This window comes from Galeopterus variegatus, unplaced genomic scaffold (genome assembly GCF_000696425.1).
Source record: "Galeopterus variegatus unplaced genomic scaffold, G_variegatus-3.0.2 Scaffold3507, whole genome shotgun sequence".
Lineage (NCBI taxonomy): Eukaryota > Metazoa > Chordata > Mammalia > Dermoptera > Cynocephalidae > Galeopterus > Galeopterus variegatus.
In genome coordinates, this window is record NW_007729618.1 from 63,553 (window position 1) to 85,402 (window position 21,850).

Genomic DNA, 21,850 nt, shown 5'->3' on the forward strand with positions numbered 1-21,850 from the left:
AAATAATATTTTAACAAAATATATTTACAATTCAAATCGGTAAACTACCGATTTGGGGAGGCCCGTTTTTGTCAAATTTTATTAGTAATAATTTCCAAAAAACTAAATCTTCATCTAAAGCTCCATATCAGTCACCAAAAACAAAGGCCTAGTTAGGCACTGGCATCCCGGCGCCTGAGGAGAAGCTCCAGGGGCTGACAGGAAGAAGCGCCAAGGAAGGCGAATTCCAGGCGCCCCTCAGCCGACTGCTACTTTCCCAGGCTGCCTTTTTCCCCCGCCCACCCCATCTGGTCGTCTCTGATTGGCTAGGCTGCCTCACGTTCGCGCTGCCATTAGTCCGGAGTCATTTGGGGGTGGACGGAGAGAGAACTAAGCCAGCCAGTCCTGGCGGGATCCTCATTGTGCGCGGTGGTTGCGGTGAGGAGAGGTTTTGAGGAGGGCAGCGGCTCGAGAGGCGCCGCTCTAGGTACGTTAGGCCGGGCGAGAGCCGCGCGCGAGTGGCGGTTGGCGGGGCGGCCTCTTGGCAAGCGGCGGGCGAGCTCGGTGTTTGCGGCGGGGCTGATTGAGAGACGTCCGCTGAGGCGCCGGGGCTCGGACCTGGCCGAGAAGAGAAGACCCCCGCGGGGAGGCGGAAGGATGCGTCTACACCGCTTTCGGAGCGGGATGTGGTCGAAGTGGGAGTGGTGTGTGGCGCCGGGTTGAGGAGGCCCCGCGTAGGGGGTCGGGGCTGCGGAGGGAAGTGGCCTCGGTGTTTTTTCCTGACGAGTGAGTAAAAGCTTTGGTCTTGATTGAAACGTTTTAACAAGTTAATGGATAGATATTAGCCACACTACCTAGTTTGTATCCCGTTGCCACGTTCCCTGTAGTCGTTTTAGTCATCTTTATCTGAAGAAACTAGGTGCCAGAAGAGGTAACTGGATGTCGCCTAGTGGCTTTGATATGTGTTGTTGTGAAGTAGGCGATAGGACATCAAGGTTAATATAAAATTCTGAGCGATATGTTAAAATGCCTTCTTTTTAAGGAAGGAACCGGGAGGGCAAGCCATTTATGTACCTCTGTTGAGCTTATCAATATAGGGATTCAATGATTTAATGACGAAAACCATTTTTTTCCTTTTGGTATTCATAAAAATACCTAAAGAAAAAAGAAAAGAAAGAAACTATTCCCTTATCGCACCTCCCCCACCTACTTTCTCCAGTTTGGCAGCAAGTTCAAGAATGTGCCTAAACAGAGGAAACAATTATTTGGCTTTGTTTCTCTGCTTAAAACCCTGCTTTACTTAGAAAACTGAACTTATACCTTTCCATGTTACTGTGTTGAAGTTTAACGTTATAAACCAATACGTTGCTTGCTTTGTGACATGAAAGCTTTTTACATTCTGAAGATTTGTATGGTTAAGATCTAGAAAAAGACAGTTGTACTGAGTATTCACATTGGAAAAATGTCATATCCATTTAAAGACTATTATTCTAGATTAAGACTTAATAGTATTTTCATTGTGATTTTGTCATATTTACTTGTAGCCAGTAAATGTCCCACGACATAACTATTTGCAAAACAAATGAGGGAAGAACATTTAAGATAAAGATAATTTATATCACAGGAAAGCTATTGAAAATGCAAAAAGGAGGCATCTAAATGAAGGACTAATTGCGGAATTCCGGCTTTCTTGAAGTATGCCTTTATTCTTAGCTTGTTTATCTCTAAACTCGTTTTTAGTAATGTTGAATCTGACCTTAATCAAATAAGCTACTTAACTCTCAGTCTTATCTGCAGATATGTACAAAACCCATCCTAAGATTGGCTTCTGCCTCAACAGAAATGCATGTTATATTGGGTGTGTACAGATGTATTTCATTTGATGTAATCAAGTCTGAAGTAATATATTGGATAATGCTTAAGAATAAAAACCTCTATAACTTTAAATGCATAAGAGTATTAGTTCTCATTAAGTTGAGTGATATAATACAAAATACAAAGAACTTTATTCTTCTGTCTCATTCTGTCTCATATTCTTATATCATTTAGATACTTATTCTGCTATTTGAGGCTTAATAAAACCTGGACCCATACTTTAAAAACACATTACAGTAGACTCAGGTAACTTTTTATTCTTCTTCATCTTTACCAATTCAGGTAGGACAGATTGTACTCAGGCAATATCTAGACAGAAATAACCATGACTTTCTGGAGGGAGGGGAAATAATTAGATATAATTTGAATTTTTGAACTCCTAATTAAGCTTTTAGAGCTATAAGAGATATTTACGTAGGTCTTAACTAAAAGTTAATCACTAATTACATAGAGACAGTTATATGTATCTACTAAATGTGGTAATTTCCGTTATATACCTCTGAGGTTCTATTGTGTATAGTGCTGCTGGTGTGAGATAGGGTATAAGAAAGCTATGGCAACTGCTGAGTCCTGTTTTGGTACTCTTTATTAAGCAGACCGTAACTTTGGGTGGCTTTCCAGAGGTTTATTTTTATAAGTGAGTATTCGTTAAATAGCATTTCTTAAAACTTTTATGTGAAAGGCATCTCACTGAAGATATATAAATAAATACCACACATCTCTGCCCTCAAAGCTTATAATTAAAAATAGATACTTGTAATGGAAATTCAAACAAGGAAGTAGTTCTCTTGGGAGAAAGTTTTTTTGGAAAGGTAATCTTCAAACTTGACCTTGAAGGAGGGTAGACTAGGGAGGAATGTTGGTATATGACAGTTCTGATCAATTTGGGAAAAAAATGAAGGTTAGTTTTATAGGAAGATGCTGTAGATTTGATGACCCCCCTGCTTAATCCACACTGTAACTTGAGGGTGGGATTCAGGTAATTGAAAAGTGGGGCCTTGAAGAGGTGATTAGATTGGTAGGACCATACTGTAGTGAATGGATTAATAATGGTTGTCCAGAGGGCTTTACAAGGATAGCACATGAGGAGGTTAGTCTCTCTCTGCTCTGCCATTTTGCAATATGATATCCTGCTGTCACTGTTGCCACCACCAAGGCCCTCACCATGAATGTTCCCTGGACTTTGGACTTTCCAGCCTCCTAAAGGTCAGTGAAAGAAAGCCAAGATGCTGGGTACTGTTCAAGCTTTATTAAAGAAAGAAATCTGCCAGGCTGTACTCAAAATGGAGGACGGCCCGGGGCTGCCCTGAAAATGGGGGACAGCACCAGGTGTGGGGGTGGTAGAGCTTATATAGTGCGCCAAGGGCTGGCTGATACCACCAAGGAGAGTCATGCTAATGTGGATTGGGGTAGAGAACTGTGTCCTTGCAGAAGCAAAAGGTTTCTCGTAAAGGGAAGCAGGGAGGGGCTTGGTGCTGGAGTGGAAGACAAGGCCGGCAGCTATTTTGTGCTCATTGTGTGCACAGTGGTGCCGGGTCACATCCAAAATCCATCAGTTAGGCTGATAGCTTCAGGAAAAACAAAATAGTGTATAAGAAGGATAATGATACTCAGGCTATACAGAGAATATTTACCTATTAACAACTTACATATTGAAATGTGATGAGCCATAAAAAGGTGAATGGGGTGTAGAAAGAGCTAAATCTTTATCTGTAATTATAGGAAATTGACAGATATGGCTAAAAATTAACAGGAGAAATACTAGTGTGAACATATTTTAAAATACTGAGATTTTTTTTAAAATTGTTAAAATTAAAGTGATTGGTATTAGGCCATTAAGGAGTGCCAGCAAGCAACTCTTATATTTCATTACAAGCATTCTATACTGTTACATTGATAAAACTTTAAAAGTAAAGGCAAGATTCTGCTTAGCACTCAGTAGATGCTAATACTGCTTGGTTGTGGACTACACTTAATAAAGTAAAGATTAGTGCATGCTCATTATGAGATGAACTGTCTCCTGGCACAGGTAGTCCCTAAAAGAGTTTTTGTTGACCATCATATACCTGTTAAAGGCAGTCCTGTCTTTTCATAATGCTTTATTTGATTTGCACTTATGAAAAGAGATTTCTTTGAGTCTTAAGACCCTGGGTTCAAATACTGGCTCTGAACTATGTGACACTGAACAAGAGTAAAGACAAAGGTTCAGTTTGGTAGATTTAAAATAAATTTTAAGAGAATTGCCCTTTATTTAATGTTTATAATGAATTAAGATACTGTCTTGGCAAGAAGCATTATTAGAGATACAGATGTTTTATAATGGGGAAACCCAATCAACCAGGAATAGAGGGAAAAGAAACAATCAATATGCACACATAGCTTCATACTATATAAAGGAAAAAAGACAATGACTACATGAAAAGAAGTAGACCATCAACCATCATAGTGTTTCACTCTTAATACTCATGATTTAATAGCTGCAAGATTGTGACTAGTACAATTAAAAATGTTGACTTAGTTGAAATGTGTCTGTCTGTGTGAGGGTAATTCAGAAAGTTTGTGGGAAAATAGAGTTGAAAGATAATACAAATCTTTCCATGAAGTTTTTGAAGTATGGCCATGTGTATGTGTGTGTATGTATGTATGTATGAGTTCTCTTCAAGTACACATGCAGCTTTTACAAAAATTGAACATGAAGCTAGCGTCAACAAATATCACAGAGTGAAATCATTCAGAGATTATTCTCTGATCATAGAGGAGTTAAGCTAACTATCAACACCAAAAATATAACTATGAAATTTGCAGTTGCTTGGAAATTAATCAAAATATTTCTAAATTCACAGATCAAAGAAATTATAATGCAAATTAGAAAATATTTTGAACTGAATGGTAATTAAGATAGGATTTATCAAAATTTATGGGCTACAGTAAAGCAGCACTTAGAGGAAAATTTATAGCTTTAAATGTAAAGTTCTAAAAAAAGGGACTGAAAATTAAAGACCTGAGTTTCCATCTCAATCTTGAATAAGAACAGAGAATCAGACCCAAAGAAAGTGGAGGGAAATAACTATAATATCAGCAGGAAATGATGAAATAGAACACTATGTAGACTAGCAAGCCAACAAAGCTAAAAGTAAGTGCTTTGAAAATATTTATAAAATTGATGTTATTAATAAAAATAATTAAGAAAAAAGAAAAACATCCCCAGTATCAAGAATAAAAAGAGAGACAGTACTACAGATATTACAAATATAATTAGAGAATGTTACAAAGAACATATGTTGATATATTTGAAATTGTGTTGAAATGGAAAAACAACTAAAATTTAAAATATAAAGAAAATATTAATGGTTCCATACCTATTTTAAAAATTTAATTGAATTGGAAACCTTTACCACTAAGTTAACTTCACACCGAGATGCCATTAGTGGTGAATTATCCTAACATCCATTCACACACTAACTGTTCAGAGAATAGAAAAAGAAAGACTTTCTGGTTGTGTTTTATGAGGCCAGCATACCTTTGCTATCAAAAACTAGTAAAGAAAAATAGCTGATCCATCTGTGTCATTAACAGTCATATAAAATTCCTAAATAAAGTATTAGCAAATTGAACCTAAAACACTAAAAAAATAAAAAAGATATATTATGACCAAGTGAGGTTTAATTTAGGAAAAAGCTAGGTTTAATATTTTAAAATACCAATATACAGTTATGCACCACATAATGATGTTTCCACAGACTGTGTATGCAGTGATGGTCCCGTAAGATTATAACAGAGCTGAAAAATTCCTACAGCCAAGTGACTTTGTAGCCATCATAATGTCATAGCACAATACATTACTCAGGTGTTTGTGGTAAGGCTGGTATAAAAAAAATACCACAAATTATGTTGAGGAAGCATGCCTAGCTTACCCACAGGGTGACCCTCCCAAAGCTCTGACCTTTAAGATAGAAAAACAAGCATTTAGCACATTAGGTCTTACCCCAAGTGAAAGAGTTGTCTACTTCAGACATCCCCATAGCAAAATAATAATTAATAACAGTTAGCTAACACTCACTGCTTGCTTGCTTAGTGCCAGGCACAATCCCTACCTTTATTTCAGTTTTCCTAACTTTGTGGGGGTGGTATTCTAATCTCCATGTAGCACATGTAGAAAGTAAAGCAGAGAAACTTAGTAATGTAATTAGGGGGCCCATGCTCATGCAACTAGAAGGCATTGTAGATAACAGGAAAATGTATTGCTGTTCCCTTTCATAATACACTTATGCACAGTGACAAAATTGCCTAATGATGCATTTCTTAAAACTTATCCCTATCATTAAGTGATACATGACTAATACAAATTAACAGAAAAAATAAGATTTTGTCATTATCTTAGTAGATATGAAAAGGCATTTGATAAAATTGGACATGCATTCATGATAAATTCTGTGTGTACTTTTTTTTTTTTTAGTTTTTTTTTTTTATTTTGGTGCTGGCTGGTACAGGGATTGAACCCTGGACCTTGGTGTTATTGGCACCATACTCTAACTCATGATAAATTCTTAGTTGGCTAGGAATAGAGTAATTCATTAATACAGAGAATCAACAAAAAAACTATAGCAAATGTTATATCTAATGGTGAAGTAGTGAAACCCCATATCCCATCTGTGGTGAGCAATGAGAAGGATGCCCACTAATACCATATCTTCTCATATTGGAAGCTTTAATGTGATAAGAAAAGAAAAGTAAATAAATGTAAGAAGAATTTGCAAGAAAAAAAATCATGACATGATTGTCTACATAGAAAGTCCAAAAGAATCTATAATTTATTAGACTTAATAAGTAAATTTAATGAATTATTTGGAGATATAATCAATAAAAAAGCATTGATTATATTTCTAAATAGTTGACAGAAAAGTGAAGTTTTAAAAGGAAAACATATACAAAGTATTAAGAAGTCTAGTATTTAGGGCAGTAAAGGAATGAAACAAAAGACACAAGACATATAAAACGAAAAGTAAAATGGCAGACATAAATCCAACGATAGGCAGTCCCCAACATATGATGGTTTGATTTACAATTTTTTGACTTAATGATGGTGCAGAAGAGAAGCGTAATTAGTAGAACATTGATAAATTACATGAGATATTCAACACTTTATTATAAAATGGGCTTTGTGTAAAAGATGATTTTTTTTCCAACTCTATGATAATGTAAGTATTATGAGCACATTTAAGGTAGGCTAGACTGAGCCATTATGTTCAGTATGTTAGGTGGACCTGTACTAAATGCATTTTCAACTGATATTTTCAACTTAGGATGGGTTTTTTGGGATATAACTCAGAGAGTCAAGGAGCATCTGTACATCAACAGTAATGTCAAGTGGGATGGATTAAGCAATCCAGACAAATGGCAGAGACTGTTAGACTGGAGGAAAAAACACTGGATCCAACTATTTGCTGTCTACAGGAGACACACCTTATATTGAAAGGTACAAATAACTTGAAAGTGAAACAGTAGGAAGAGATATATTGTGCAAACAGCAACCATAAGAAAACTAGAGTGGTTATACTAATATCAGACAGAATAAACTGAAACAAAAAAATATTGCTAGAGATAAAGAAGGATATTTTATAATAATAAAAGGCCAGTTCCTGAGGAAGGTATGATAGCTATAAATGTATATGCATCTAATAGAGCACCAAAATGTATGAAGCAACTACTGACAGAATACACAATTCAACAATAATAATTGGAGACTTCAATACACCACTTTCATAATGGACAGAAAACTAAGCAGATTAATAAGAAAAGAGTATAAAACAAAATACAGTATAAACCAATTATACTTAAGAGATAACTTTTGAACACTCCACCCAACAATACCCATTCTTTTCAAGTGTTATATAGAACATTCTTCAATATAGACATGCCAAGCTATAAAATCAACAAATTTTAAAGGATTGAAATCATAAAAAGTACACTGACCACAATGGAATGAAATGAGAAATCAGTACCAAAAAGAAATTTGAGAAATTCACAAATACAGTAATCCCTTCGTATCTATGGGGGATTGGTTCTAGGACCTCTTGTCAGAACAAAACTCTGCTGATGCTCAAGTCCCTGATATAAAGTGGCATAATATTTACGTATAACCTATCACATCCTCTCATGTACTTCAAATCATCTCTAGATTACTTCTAATACCTAATACAATGCAAATGCTAATGTAAATAGTTGCTATGCTATGTTGTTTAGGAAATATGAGTAGTTCTCATTATTTCCTAAAGGTCTATACGTGTTCAATACAGATGTAGGTTTTATTTTTCAAATATTTTCAATCTGTGGTTGATTGAATTTACAGATGTGGAACCTGTAGATATACAGGGCTGACTGCATGTGGAAAATAACACATTCCTACATAACAGGTCAAAGAAGAAATCAAAAGGGAAATTAGAAAATACTTTGAGGTGAATGAAAAGACAAAACACAGAAAAATTTGGGGGGTGCAATTTAAAGCAATTCTTAGGAGGGAATTTATACTGATAAATGCCTATATTAAAAAAGATCTCAAATCAATAACTTCATTTTAAGAAACTAGAAATAGAGGAAACTGAACCTAAATTTAGTAGAATGAAAAAATAAAGTTTAGAGCAGAAACTAATGAAATAGAGAATTTTAAAAATAGATAAGAAACCAAAAGTTGTTTTTTGAAAAGATGAATAAAGTTGACAGACATTTAGTTAGATTGGCTGAGGGAAAAAAGGGGAGAGAAGACTCAAGTTACTAAAATCAGTAATGAATGAGGGTGTATTATTACTTTATGGAAATTAAACCATAAGAGGATACTATAGAACAATCCAGTTGTACGAAATAGACAAAAATTTTTAAAATATTTTTAAAAGACACAAACTACCAAAACTAAAGAAGAAAATCTGAACAGGCCTATAACAAGTAAAGAGATTGAATTAGAACACAAAGAAAAGTCCAAAATCAGATGGCTTCATTAATGAATTCTATCAAATATTTAAAGGTCTCAGTTCTTCACAAATTATTCCAGTAAGTCAAGAGGAAGGAACTTCCTAATTCATCCTATGAGGCTGATATTATCCTGATATCAAGAGCAGACCAGGTCATCACAAGAACAGAAAACTACAGAACAATATCTCTTACGAATATAGATGGCAAAAATTCTTAACAAAATACTAGCAATTAGAAAGCAACAACTAGAGAAAAGATTCTACATCACAACCAAGTGGGATTTATCCCAGCAATGCAAGATTGGTTTCCCATCCAATAATCTATTAATGTAGTGCATCACATGAAGAGAATAGATTACAAAGCCACATAATCTTAAGAGATGCTTAAAAGCATTTTCTGACGAAATCCAGTGCCTTTCATGATAAAAACATTCAACAAAGTAGGGAAAGTTTGGAACTTCCTAAATCTGATGAAAGCCATCTGAAAAACCTGCAGCTGATATCATATTTTCTAGTGAAAGACTGAAGGTTTTCTGTCAGGTCTGCTGCTGGCCGACCCAAACAGCCCTAGCCTTGCTTTCAGTCTCTCCCTTGGTGGGCGAGCAAATTGCCCGGATTCCTCTTTCCCTCCGGTCCTCATTGGGAGGAGACAGGGGAAGAGAGCCATGAAGAGAGGTGAGCACAGCCGCCGGCCCCAACCAGCCCGTTAAAGGACACTCAGATGCGGCAGGGGTTCTGTCGAGCAGTTCCGTTTATTATCACACAAGCACTTGCTTTTAAAGGCAAATGGGGAACGGAGGTTTTTACATCCTCCAGTCAGCTTAAAGGTTACAAGAGCATGCATCCTTTCTCAATGCCTAGCTATTGCAATCACGCAGTGTTCATGAGCGCGGAAGCACGTATTTGGCCAATAAGGGCTAAGGCATGGTTCCCGCAGACAGCCCCACCCTACTTCCTCCCGGCGCCATCTTAGGCTGCCACGTTAATACGCCCTTGTGGGCCCATAATGGTGCCACTTGTAATGTCACTTAAGGTGGCGTTAGTTTTTAAGGCCTGACAGTTTTCTTTCTAGATCAGGAACAAGATGACCACTCTTGCCATTTCTATTCAACATTGTACTGGAGGATCTAGTCAGGAAAATTAGGCAAGAAAATGAAATAAAAGCACTGATATCCAAAAGGAAGAAGTAAAACTAGACACAGATGATTTGATCTAATATGTAGAAAATGCCCAAGAAATTCCTAAAAGCTGTTAAAGAGAAAAACCAGTTCAACAAAGTAGCAGGATATAAGATCAGTGTACAGAAATCTGTTGTATTTCCATACACTTGCAATGAACAATCAAAAAATGGAGTTAAGAAAACAGTTTGATTTATAATAGCATCAAAAAGAAGTGCAAAACTCACACTTGGAAAACTACAAAATGTTATTGAAATTAAATAAGTGGAAAGACATCTCATGTTCATGGATGAGAGGGCTTGATAGTATTAGGATAGCAGTACTCCCTAATATATCATGGATGTTAACCTGTTATCACATGTATGGTTTGCAAATACTTTGTTCCATTCTGTAGATTGTCTCTTCACTCTTGTTTCTTTTGCTGTGCAGGGCCTTCTTAGTTTTTTTTTTTTTTTTTTTTTTTTTTTTTGTCTTTTTTCATGACCGGCAATGGATCGCAACCCTCAGTGTCGCGCCCGTACCGGACCGGGACCGGCAACGGGATCGCAACCCTCGGTGTTGCTCCCGCACCTCGCTCAGCCAGTGAGCGGCCGGTCTGTATGTGGGATCTGAACCCTCGGCGGGAACGCCGCCGCACTCCCAAGCAGCGCACTGTAGCAGTGCGCCACCGGCCAGCCCCTCCTTCTTAGTTTGATGTAACCTCATTTTTCTATTTTTGCTTTTATTGCCTGTGCTTTTGGGGTTGTATCCAACAAAATGATTGTGCATACATACCAATGTCATGAAGCATTTCTTCTAGTAGCTTTACATTTTCAGGTCTTTTTCAGTCTTTAACCCACTCGAAGTTGATTTTTATATATGGTATAAGATATAGGTCCAGTTTCTTCTTATGCATATGAATATTCAGTTTTCCCAACACCATTTATTGAAGAGACTGTTCTTTTCCCATTATATGTTCTTGGCATTTTGTAAAATATCAATTGGCTAAATGCTTGGATTTATTTCTGGGTTCTCTATTCTGTTAAATTTGCCTATATATCTGATTTTATCCCAGTTCTGTGTTGTTTTGGTTACTATAGCTTTGTTAGTATATTTTGAAATTGGCTAGTGTGATGCCTCCAGCTTTGTTCTTTTTGCTCAATATTGCTTTGGCTATTCAGGGTCTTTTGTGGTTCTATGTGAATGATTCATTTTAAAATTTTAATGTTTTTATTTAATGTTTACTATTTAATGTTTTTTTCTGTTTCTGTGAGAAACTTCATTGTAGGGAATTGAGTGATGCTGGTCAAAGGATATGAAATTTCAGTTAGAGGAATAATTCAAGATGTCTACTGAACAACATAGTGGCTGTAGTTTAATAACAATGTATTGTATACTTGGGAAAAATGCATACAATGGTAATTAATGTTAGAATTCATAAATAAGTGTAACCTTAAATAAAAAAGAAAAAGATAGCAATACTCCCTAAGTTGATCTATAAATTCCATACAATCCTTATCAATATCCCAACTGGTTTCTTTGAAGAAATTGATAATCTGATCCTAAAATTCATATGGAAATTCAAGGGACCCAGAAAAGCCAAACCAATCTTAAATAAGAATAAAGCTGGAGGACTTACACATCCTGAATTCAAAACTTAGCACAAGCTACAGTAATCAAGACAGTCTAGTACTGGCGTAAGGACAGACTAATAGACCAAGAGAATAGAATTGAAAATCCAGAAATAAACCTTTTCATTTATAGCCCATTGGTATTTTACAAGAGTGACAAAAACAATTCAACAGGGGAAGGACTGGCCTCTTCAAATTGTGCCGGAACAACTGGAAGTCTGTATACAAAAGAGTGAATGTGGACCCCTGTCTCACACAATATATAAAAATTAATTCAAATGGGATCAAAAACCTAAACATGAAAGCTGGAAATATAAGCCTTTTAGAACAGGAGTAAATCTTTATGACCCTGGATTAGTCAGTGATTTCTTAGATAAGACATCACACCACAAGCAACAAATGAAAAAATAAATTGGACTTTATCAAAATTTACATATTTAGTTTTTCAAAGGATATACCATCAAGGGATTGAAAAGACAACCACTGAATTGGAGGAAACATTTGTAAATCATGTCTGATGAGGAACGTAACCAAGAACATAGAAAGAACTCTTACAAGTCAATAATAAGAAGGTAAATAACCCAATTTTTTTTTTCCTTTTTTTTTGTCTTTTTTACTGACCGGTAACGGGATCGCAACCCTCGGTGTCGCGCCCATACCGGGGACTGGCAACGGGATCGCAACCCTCGGTGTTGCGCCCACACTGCGCCCAGCCAGTGAGCGGGAACCGGTCTCCACATGGGATCCGAACCCTCGGCGGGAGTGCCGCCACGCTCCCAAGCGGTGCACTCTCCAGTGCGCCACCAGGCCGGCCCAAATAACCCAATTTTTAAGTGGGCAAAGGATCTGAATAGACATTTCTCCACAGAAAATCTAGAAGTCACCAAGAAGCACATGAAACTATGTTCAACATCATTTGCCATCAGGGAAATACAAATCACAATGACAGTGAGGCAACACATCACTTGCACCAGGATGGCTATATTAAAAAAGAAAATAACAAGTGTTGGGGAAAAGATGTTAAAATTGTAACACTCGTCCACTGCTGGTGTGAATGTAAATTTGGAAAACAGTCTGTCTGTCCCTCAAAAGGTTAAATATAGAGTTACCACATGACTCAGAAATTTTGCCCCAGGTACATATACTGAAGAAAAATGAAAATGTGTCCACACAAAAACTTACAAATCAATGTTCATAGCAGCATTACCTGTAATAGCCAAAAAGTTGAAGCAATCCCAAATGCCCATCAATTAATGAATGGGTAATAAAGCATGGCATATCTATATAATGGAATATTATTCAGTAATAAAAAGGAATAAAGTACTTCAACATGGTACAGCCTGAATGAACCTTGAAAACATTATGTTAAATAGTCGGTTACAAAAGACTATATGTATTATATGATTCCATTTATACAAAATGTCCAGAATAGGCAAGTTTTATAGGGACAAAAAACAGATGATTCCTAGGGCTTGGCAGGGATCAACGAGAACATGGGTGGGTGTGACTGCTAAAGGACTTCAGATTTTTTTTTCCCTCTCCCCAGGACTTCAGATTTAATCTGCAGTGTTCTAAAATTGATGTGATGGTTGCTTAAGTCTGAATATACTAAAAACCATTGAATTGTGGGGCCGGCCCGGTGGCGCACTGGATGGTGCGCCGCTTGGGAAGCGTGGCAGCACTCCCGTCCGAGGGTTCGGATCCCATATACAGACCAGTTCCCGCTCACTGGCTGAGCGAGGCGCGGGAGCAACACCGAGGCTTGCGATCCTGTTGCCGGTCCCGGTCCGGTACGGGGGCAACACTGAGGGTTGCGATCCGTTGCCGGCCAGGGAAAAAAAAAAAAAAAAAAAAAAAAAAAAAAAAAAAAAAAACCATTGAATTGTACACTGTAAATGGGCGAGTTGTATGGTATGTAAATTATATCTCAAGCTTTGGGTATATGTGCACATATCGTACTTTATATGTAATATATTTTCAAAAACATATACTTATCCTTTTTTAATCCTAGCAGGTTTTTTGTTTTGTGTGTATTTACGAACCAGTTCTAAAATGTATGTAGAAATGCAAAGGACCAAAATAATTAAAATAGTCTTAGGAACAACAAAACAGTAGGACTTGTAATATTAGAATAGACTTTTAAATAGGTAATAATAGTTAAGGCAGTGGGAGCAGTGGAATAGAATGGAATCTAGAAAGAGCCTCAAATATAGTCACCAGACTTGTGACAAGGGTGATATTGTGATACCATGTGATGAGATGCTGCTGGTTCTACTGAATAAGTATGTGGAGAAAATATAACTTACATCATATCTCAAAATCAACTCCAGATGGGTCACATATTTAAATGTGAATGGCAAAACCAAGTTTTTTTTTTTCCTTTTTGTCTTTTTTACTGACCGGTAATGGGATCGCAACCCTCGGTGTCGCGCCCACACCGCACTCAGCCAGTGAGCGGGGACCAGTCTCCACATGGGATCCGAACCCTCGGCGGGAGCGCCGCTGCACTCCCAAGTGGCGCACTCTCCAGTGCGCCACCGGGCCGGCCCAAAACCAAGTTTTAAGGAGAAAACCAGAGCATATCTTTATGACTTTGGAGTGGGCAAATCTTTGTAAAAAGCTCTAAGGCACAAAGGAGTAAAAATTATGAAGTGGACAGTATAAAGAACTTCTTTTTATCAAATTACGCCTTTTATAAAGTAAAAAAGGCAAGCTACAATATGGGAGGAGAATATTTGCAATACATGTATCTTGTGTCCAGGGTAGTTAAAGAACTGCAAATCAATATGAGAAAGATAGAAAATTGGCAAAACATTTGAACAGGCACTTCACAAAAGAAAAAATCAAAATGATGAATGTACATATGAATAGGTTCTTCCCTTTGTTTATTAGATAAATGTAAATGAGATGTTTCTATACAGTACTCACCAGAATAGCTAAAAATGAAAGCAAAAAAATGCCAAGGTTTGGTGAAGACATGGAACTCTCATATACTACTGGTGACAATGTAAATCTACTGAAGCTAAATATATGTACCTTATAACCTGGCATTTCTACTGCTAGGTAATGCTCAATAGAAATGTATCCATATGTTCACCAAAAATAAGTACAAGAATTTACATTGGCAACACTATAATATCCAAAAAGTAGAAAGTATACACATACCAGTTAGTAGTACAATGGAGTAATAAATTATAGTATATTTACACAATGGAATATAATCAACAATGAGAATGATTGAACTTTTGTTACATGCAACAGTATGAGTCTCAGAAGCATACAGTTTAATTAAAGGAACTAGACCAAAAAAAAAATGTACTATCTGATTCCATTTTTATAAATATCAAAAACAGTTAAAGCAAATGTACTGTGTTAAAAAGTATGTTGATTGTTTTCCTTTGAGTGAGAGTAGTGACCAGAAAGAGAACTGGGTAGACTTCTGGAACTCTAGTCATATATGCTTCTTGATATGGGTGCAGGTTTCACGAATGTGTTCAGTTTCTGAAAAGTTATCAAATTGTACAATTAGGATTTGTGTACTTTTTCAGTATGTGTAATATTTCAATAAAAAAGTGAAAGAAAATCCCTGACAATTTGTTCTGAAACCACTTAAAACATGTATCAAAATGATTATTGTAAACTTGGCACTACAGCAGAATGTAAATATTCAAAGTAAAATCTGGGATGTAAAATTCTAAATTGAATGAATGAAGACACAAAAAGTGATAATGATGAAAGTAAGGAAAAGCTAACCTTTTTCAGTAAGTTATACTTAAATGATATTGTATAGCTCTTGACCTATCTGGTTACTGAAATGTTAGCTGAATAATTTTTAAATGTAGTCAAATACATGAAATTTTAAAGCAGATAGATGTAGACCTTAAAAAATAAATGACACCTTCATATTAAATAATAGATAATAATGTAAACAATAATAAAAAGTAAAACACAAAACAGCAACAATGCATAAAAGCCAGAAGGTATAAAATTAAATGTAAAGGCTTTACTGTGTCATTTATAATAAATGTAAGTGGATTAAATTCTATTAAAAGATTCATCATGTTAAAGTATTTTTGTTTTACAGGGGTCATCTAAAACAAATTGATAAAAAATGTTAAATGTAAAGGGATGCGCAGCTATATTCAGCAGGAGTTACATCAAATAAAATAAAATGGCAGATTAGGTTATTTTATGTATTTAAAATTTAAAAATAATAGTGAAGATACAGCCAAACATTAATTATACATCTGAGGGAAAAATGAAAGTAGATCCCTTTCTCTTTCTGTGTGCTAAAATCAATTGTAAGTGGACCAAGGACTTAAATTATGAAACTCAAATCTTTAAAACTTGAGGAGAAAAGATAGATAACTTATCTTCCTTACCATGTGCCACAGGACATTATCTTGATTCCAGTGATCTCTGTGAATGTGGCTTATTTTACAGCAAAGGATTCAAGCTGGATGAAGAGATTCAGGAGTTCTGCTGATGCCAGGAATACACAATTAGATTCAGCTGTTGCTTTTTATTCTCCCAGCAATAAGTTAAATTTCACTAAACCATTCTACAACAGGTAAACTGTCCCTTTTAGGCAGTCAGCAATATTTAATTTCTCTGAGCCTTTTACTTGCAGTTTTACTTGTCTTACTTAAGCATACTCATGCAGAGGTTTTCCAGATGAGGTACCCTCAGTATCCTAAGTTTTATCAACTGTCAAGTATATACACCTTAGTGATCACTTATCTCATGTTGTTTATGGATTTTAATCTAACAATAATTCACTCTGAGCAGACATTCTGCATTCCTATTGTGTATTTTTATCTTTGCTCAGCCATGGTACAGTGCCATGGCCTCTGATAATCTACATCAGTAAAAGCCTTCTTTTTTTTTTTTTTTTTTTTCCTTTTTTTTGTCTTTTTTACTGACCGGCAACAGGATCGCAACCCTCGGTGTTGTGCCCGCACCGCGCTCAGCCAGTGAGCTGGAACCGGTCTCCACATGGGATCCGAACCCTCAGCGGGAGCACCGCCACACTCCCAAGTGGCGCACTCTCCAGTGCGCCACCGGGCCGGCCCATTAAAAGCCTTCTTTATCACCATTAGGCCTCACTATTTCACCCATCACTGTGGATTAGGGAAGGGTTTCTCAAAGAAGATAGATTCAACTTTAACCATAAAAGAAAAGAAAAAAGGGTAAATTTGGTAAATTTGACTATATTAAAATAAAGGAGAGCAAAGACAACCCACAAAGTGAAAGATGTAACTCATATAATAAGGATTGACAAAGGTTTGTTGTTTACAATATGTTAAGAACTCTTTAAAAATATGTGAGAGAGAACAACCCAAGAAGAAATGAGCAAGACATAACCAGGAATTTTTACAGACAAGGAAATATATATATTGAGAGAGAGCCAGTAAACATGAAAAGATGCTAGTAATTATGGAAAGGCAAATTAAGACAGTAATATAATTTTATATCCAAGTAGATTGGTAAAAATCATGTTTGGCAATACCAGTGGCTCAAGAGGATGTGGATCAGTGGTAACTCTTACACATTGCATGTATGGGTGTAAATTGGTAAAGCTCCTTCAGAAAATAATTTGGTGTGGGGAAAAAAGAATAATTTAGTCAGGCTCCCTCGCTCAGGTCTGGTTGGGGGTCAGGCAGCACATTTCTTGTAAACAAGTTCTGTGTGGGTGGAGTTAGTGTGCATATGCCTCCATGTATCTTTTTAGTTTGTTTCTATTGTGTGTTCTTCAGTTTGTGAAGCAGGCTGGCCAGCAGAGAGCTTACATCTAAAAATAGAGCATGGTCACTCTGCTGGTAGCTGCTCAGTTTTTATTTGGACTTTGCTGTTAGCAGTTGAGTTTCTGAGTTTCTACTTTGGACTGTTTAACTCTTAGACATGTGTGTGCTGAATAAAGACTATTCCTACTTCAGCCAAGGCTCCAAAGACCTTTTTGCCGGTTATTTAGCTCATAGACCTGTGTGTGAAGGGTTTGTGAATGGGCTCAAGGGGTCTGTGAGCTCCAGACCCTTGCCCTAACTCTACATTTTGTTATCCTGAAAACATGTATACCTTATTGCTACCCATCATACTCCCCCAAGAAATACTTAGACACATATGCATCTTGAAACAAAATATTCACAGCAGCATTGTTATAAGCACAGCAACAAAAACTGGAAATAATCCAAATATTCCTCATAGATGACCAGATAAACAAATTTGGGTATATTGACCCAAAGGATTATTACAGTGCCATAAAAATGAGTAAATTATTGCTACACACAACCAAATGGATCAATTTTGGAAATATTTATGAATGTAAAAACATGTATTAGAAGACTATTTTGCTCAAAAACAAAATTAAACAGTATATTTGTTTACATATGACATTTATAATAAAACTATACAAAAAGCAAAAGAATTTCAAGCTCAAAATTTACGATACATTACTCAGGATGAGGAAGAGTGAAGGGGGCATGTTATTGAGAAACGTGTAGGTAAATGCAAATTATTGATAGTATTCTACTTGTTTGGTTGAGTGATGGGTTGTTCAACGATCTTTATTGTTATACTTCATAATTAATACATATTACATGAGTTTTTTATGCATCAAATGTAGAGGCATTTTTACCCAAAGTTTAAGTTCCAGGATTTTTCACTAGTTTGGACCTTTTCCAAAGGCCCTGAGGAAAGACCACAGCAATATGTTCACATAGTTGGATGTTTTCATAAGATTTACAAAAATAAGGTATTTTAACTGTAGTAATTTAAGACTGCAGTCTCTCTTCACCTTGATTTCTGCTAACCTTCGTCAGCAGAAGGTCACATGTCACATGTCACTTTATGCATTTTGAATGACTTTATGCATTTTGTGACTGGGATATACTTAGTATAGGTTTGGTGGGATTCATTTGTGGTTTAGTCACTTCTGGGTATAGGCAATTATTGCCTGTTGGCCTGACTGTGATGGGAACATGGTCATTGGTGCCAGGCACCTGAAATATGTTAGTAGTAGAAAAGCCAAAGTTTGAAATTTATTAAGCCAGAAGGTAGTCAGGAAGAAAATTTCTAATTATTTGGTGCTTAAGATTTTAAGTATGTGATTTAGTTCTCATAGATTTCCAGTCAAAATAGAACTTTCCTTTTGTTAGAAATACTCAGCACAGAGCATTCAATTATAAATTCACCAAACATTTATTTTCTTTTTTGATAGGAACTCTGCCTTTGAAGTAAAATAAGATTTTTTTTTTTTTTTTTTTTTTTTTTTTTTTTCCTTGCCCGGCAACGGATCGCAACCCTCAGTGTTGCCCCCGTACCGGACCGGGGACCGGCAATGGGATTGCAACCCTTGGCATTGCCCCCGTGCCTCGCTCAGCCAGTGTGCGGGAACCGGTCCGTATATGGGATCCGAACCCTCGGGCGGGAGCGCCGCCACGCTTCCCAAGCGGCGCACTATCCAGTGCGTCACCGGGCCGGCCTGGATTATTTTTTACTTATAGCCGTATCAACAAGTATGTCTTTCGGTGAAGCTGCTTGTTTTATGATTACCAATTAAAAAAATAAAATATCCTTCAGCCATGCTAGAGGAAAAAGTTTGTCCATTCCCTCTATGGGAAATAATATAAAATTGTATTTATGAAGAGGCAATCGAATAATGTGCCGTCATATAGGAAAAATAGAATTTTGTAGGTTTATAAGGTCCTTAATTCATGAAAGCATTATGCTGTTTTTCTGGATTTTATGATGTATATACATGTCAAGTTTTTAAAACTTATACTTTGTTGTTATTTCTTTTCTCATTCTAAATAAATATTCACCTCTACCTTCATTGTTCCTGATCAGATGATATATTGAACACAAAGAATATGGTAAAAGAAAGCTTCAAGTAAGAAAATAGATAATGATCGATGAGAAAATTATTCAGGTAGCTTTGGCTGGGTTAGTTGCACCTGTCTTTGACTTTGAGTTTAGTAAGTGCTCTGTAGTTTGTTAGATAACTGGTCTATTGTGTCAATATAATTTATTTTGTTTGCTTATATTATGCCTTTGTTTGGCTGGAAATCTGCAGTATTAATTTCTTTTAGACCATTTTTCTACCCATGGTTCAGAACAAAGGTGATGTGGATACTGAGGGATAAACACTATTTTTCTCTGCTATGTGACAAATTTTTCCTAAATTATGAGAAATAATTAAGAGTTAAGTATTGTAAAAACTAAGTTAAATTGGCTTGCTTATTTGAACTGGCATCATGTTGTATATCTTAGTGCTTGTTTTATACTCAGGACTATTAGGAATTACTCCTGTAGTACCATTTATTTTAGAAACTTGAACATTGGGAAAGCTTAAAAAACTGCCATTATGTATGTGTAGAAAATGGAATGTTCTATACGAAGCATTATTTTTTTGTTTTTCTGAATAAATACAATTAATCTTTACATTATCTAAAGTATGGTCTGCTTGGATGATTAAATCAAAAGCAGGTGGTTATAGCACTGAGGTGATATAACAAAACGTGACCAGATAAATTATTAGGCTTAGTATCAAGGAGAGGCTTACTGGCAATATAAATTTTGAATTTATATAGTTAAGATTTATAGAAAAAATTGAAATTATTTAGATGTTTTCATTGACAGATGAAAATGAATGTAATTTACAGTAAAAGGGATTATCTAAATCTAGAGATAATCTCAACATTATTTTAGTATTATGAAGAAACAACTTTAATTCACTGGAGAAATGTATTTAAATATGATATCTTGAATTCTAGGATATGAAAGATGGCAAGTCCGGATAGAAGTAAACGGAAGATATTAAAAGCCAAAAAAACCATGCCTACAAGTTGCCGGAAGCAAGTGGAGATCCTGAATAAATCAAAGAATTTTGAAGCACTGAAAACAACAGCAGTTGGGAGTAATGTTCCAAGTGGTAATCAGAATTTAAGTATTGATGCCGTAACTAAGAAATGTAGGCTCTCTGAAAATGTTGCTTCCTCACTGGACTCTAACAAGAATTCAGTATTCTCACAGAAAAGTAAGGAATTCCCTCAGAATTTAATAAAACCTGTAGAAGAACTTGAGTTAGAAACAAGATTGGAATATATTGATGAACAAGTTGTGTGTCCTTACCAAAAGCCAAGTAAAACAGTAAATTCTCCCAACAAATTTTTTATACAAGAGGCAAAAGACTCATGGAATACTTATGAAAATCATTCTGAAAACCATTTTGAATATCAGGCAAATGTAACAAGATCCTTTTCTGAACATGAAGGGGATTGTAACTTGAAATCCATTTGCTGTGCACCCATTATATTGAGGGATGTAGTTCAAATGCCAAAGACTACAGTAGCCAGTACTTTGGATGATAAGAGAGTTGACAAGATGGTTTCCCACTTAGAAGCAAAGGCCAACTCGGAGTCACATGATAAAAGCCAACATAACAACTTTTTAAGTTCACACTCACGTTTTGTGCCTGTTGAGAAAACACCTAATTTGGTGAACTTAGTCACTTCCAGCATCTGTGCTGCCGACATTTTGAGAACTGAAGAATCTAGTAGAACCTGTCATGCCAGCATTTCAAATTGTGAAAGTACAGACTCAACGTGGCTGCCATCACTTGACACTGATAGTGATAACAGTAAGTGTATACATGTGCGTCTTTTGGAGAAAGTAAAATAGTCACTATTGGGGGATTTTAAAGTCTCAAATATATAAACAGGTAGAAAACATATACATAGGGAAAAAGTAAATGATGATCATTTTTTCAGTGTATCTTTTGTTTCTGAACCATTCTTGGTGGGGATGGGAAAAGGTATCCATCATATCAAAGGGGAGTTTAATTCTGGCAAAGAAGGGATCAATCACTTTCCTTTGAGAGTGCAAAAAATCAAAAGGTTTATCAGTTTTTTGGTTCATTTCATCTACATCTTTTTATTTTGAAGTTTTATTTATTAAGAAGGAGGATAGGTGAACGAGAGTGCATTTTTTAAATTGTTGAACACATCTTCCATATAATTGACATGTAAATCACATGCCAAGTGTAAGATGATAGATAACAATATATACGTGTGTGTGTGTGTGTGTATGTGTGGAAAGAGAGAGAAACACATCAAATTAACAAATGAATTTCTGGGGTTATAAAATTATTAAAATTGCAAAAGTAAATCTTATTAGAAGTAGGGTATTTATGTTGGTTAATGAAGTAGAAGAAAGAACTTACTTCATAGGATAAATTTTGTGTTCT

The 21,850-nt window shown here is 36.0% G+C and overlaps 1 protein-coding gene across 6 annotated transcripts in view; it reads left to right on the forward strand.

Moving 5' to 3' along the window:
- The first annotated feature begins 384 nt into the window (after positions 1-384).
- The window catches only part of ATF7IP2 (activating transcription factor 7 interacting protein 2), a 59,615-nt gene continuing 38,149 nt past the window's right edge, over positions 385-21,850 (forward strand). For 4 of the 6 annotated variants that reach the window (XR_551423.1, XM_008585252.1, XM_008585255.1 and 1 more), the window contains exons 1-2: positions 385-466; positions 20,379-21,244. Coding sequence is in view for 5 of the 6 variants with exons in the window: in XM_008585252.1 (XP_008583474.1) it covers positions 20,389-21,244 (856 nt within the window). In the remaining variant the exon portion in view is untranslated. Of the gene's footprint in view, positions 467-557; positions 766-2,028; positions 2,101-20,378; positions 21,245-21,850 lie in introns of those variants that run through there. The other 2 variants (XM_008585253.1, XM_008585254.1) reach the window with 2 other exon arrangements.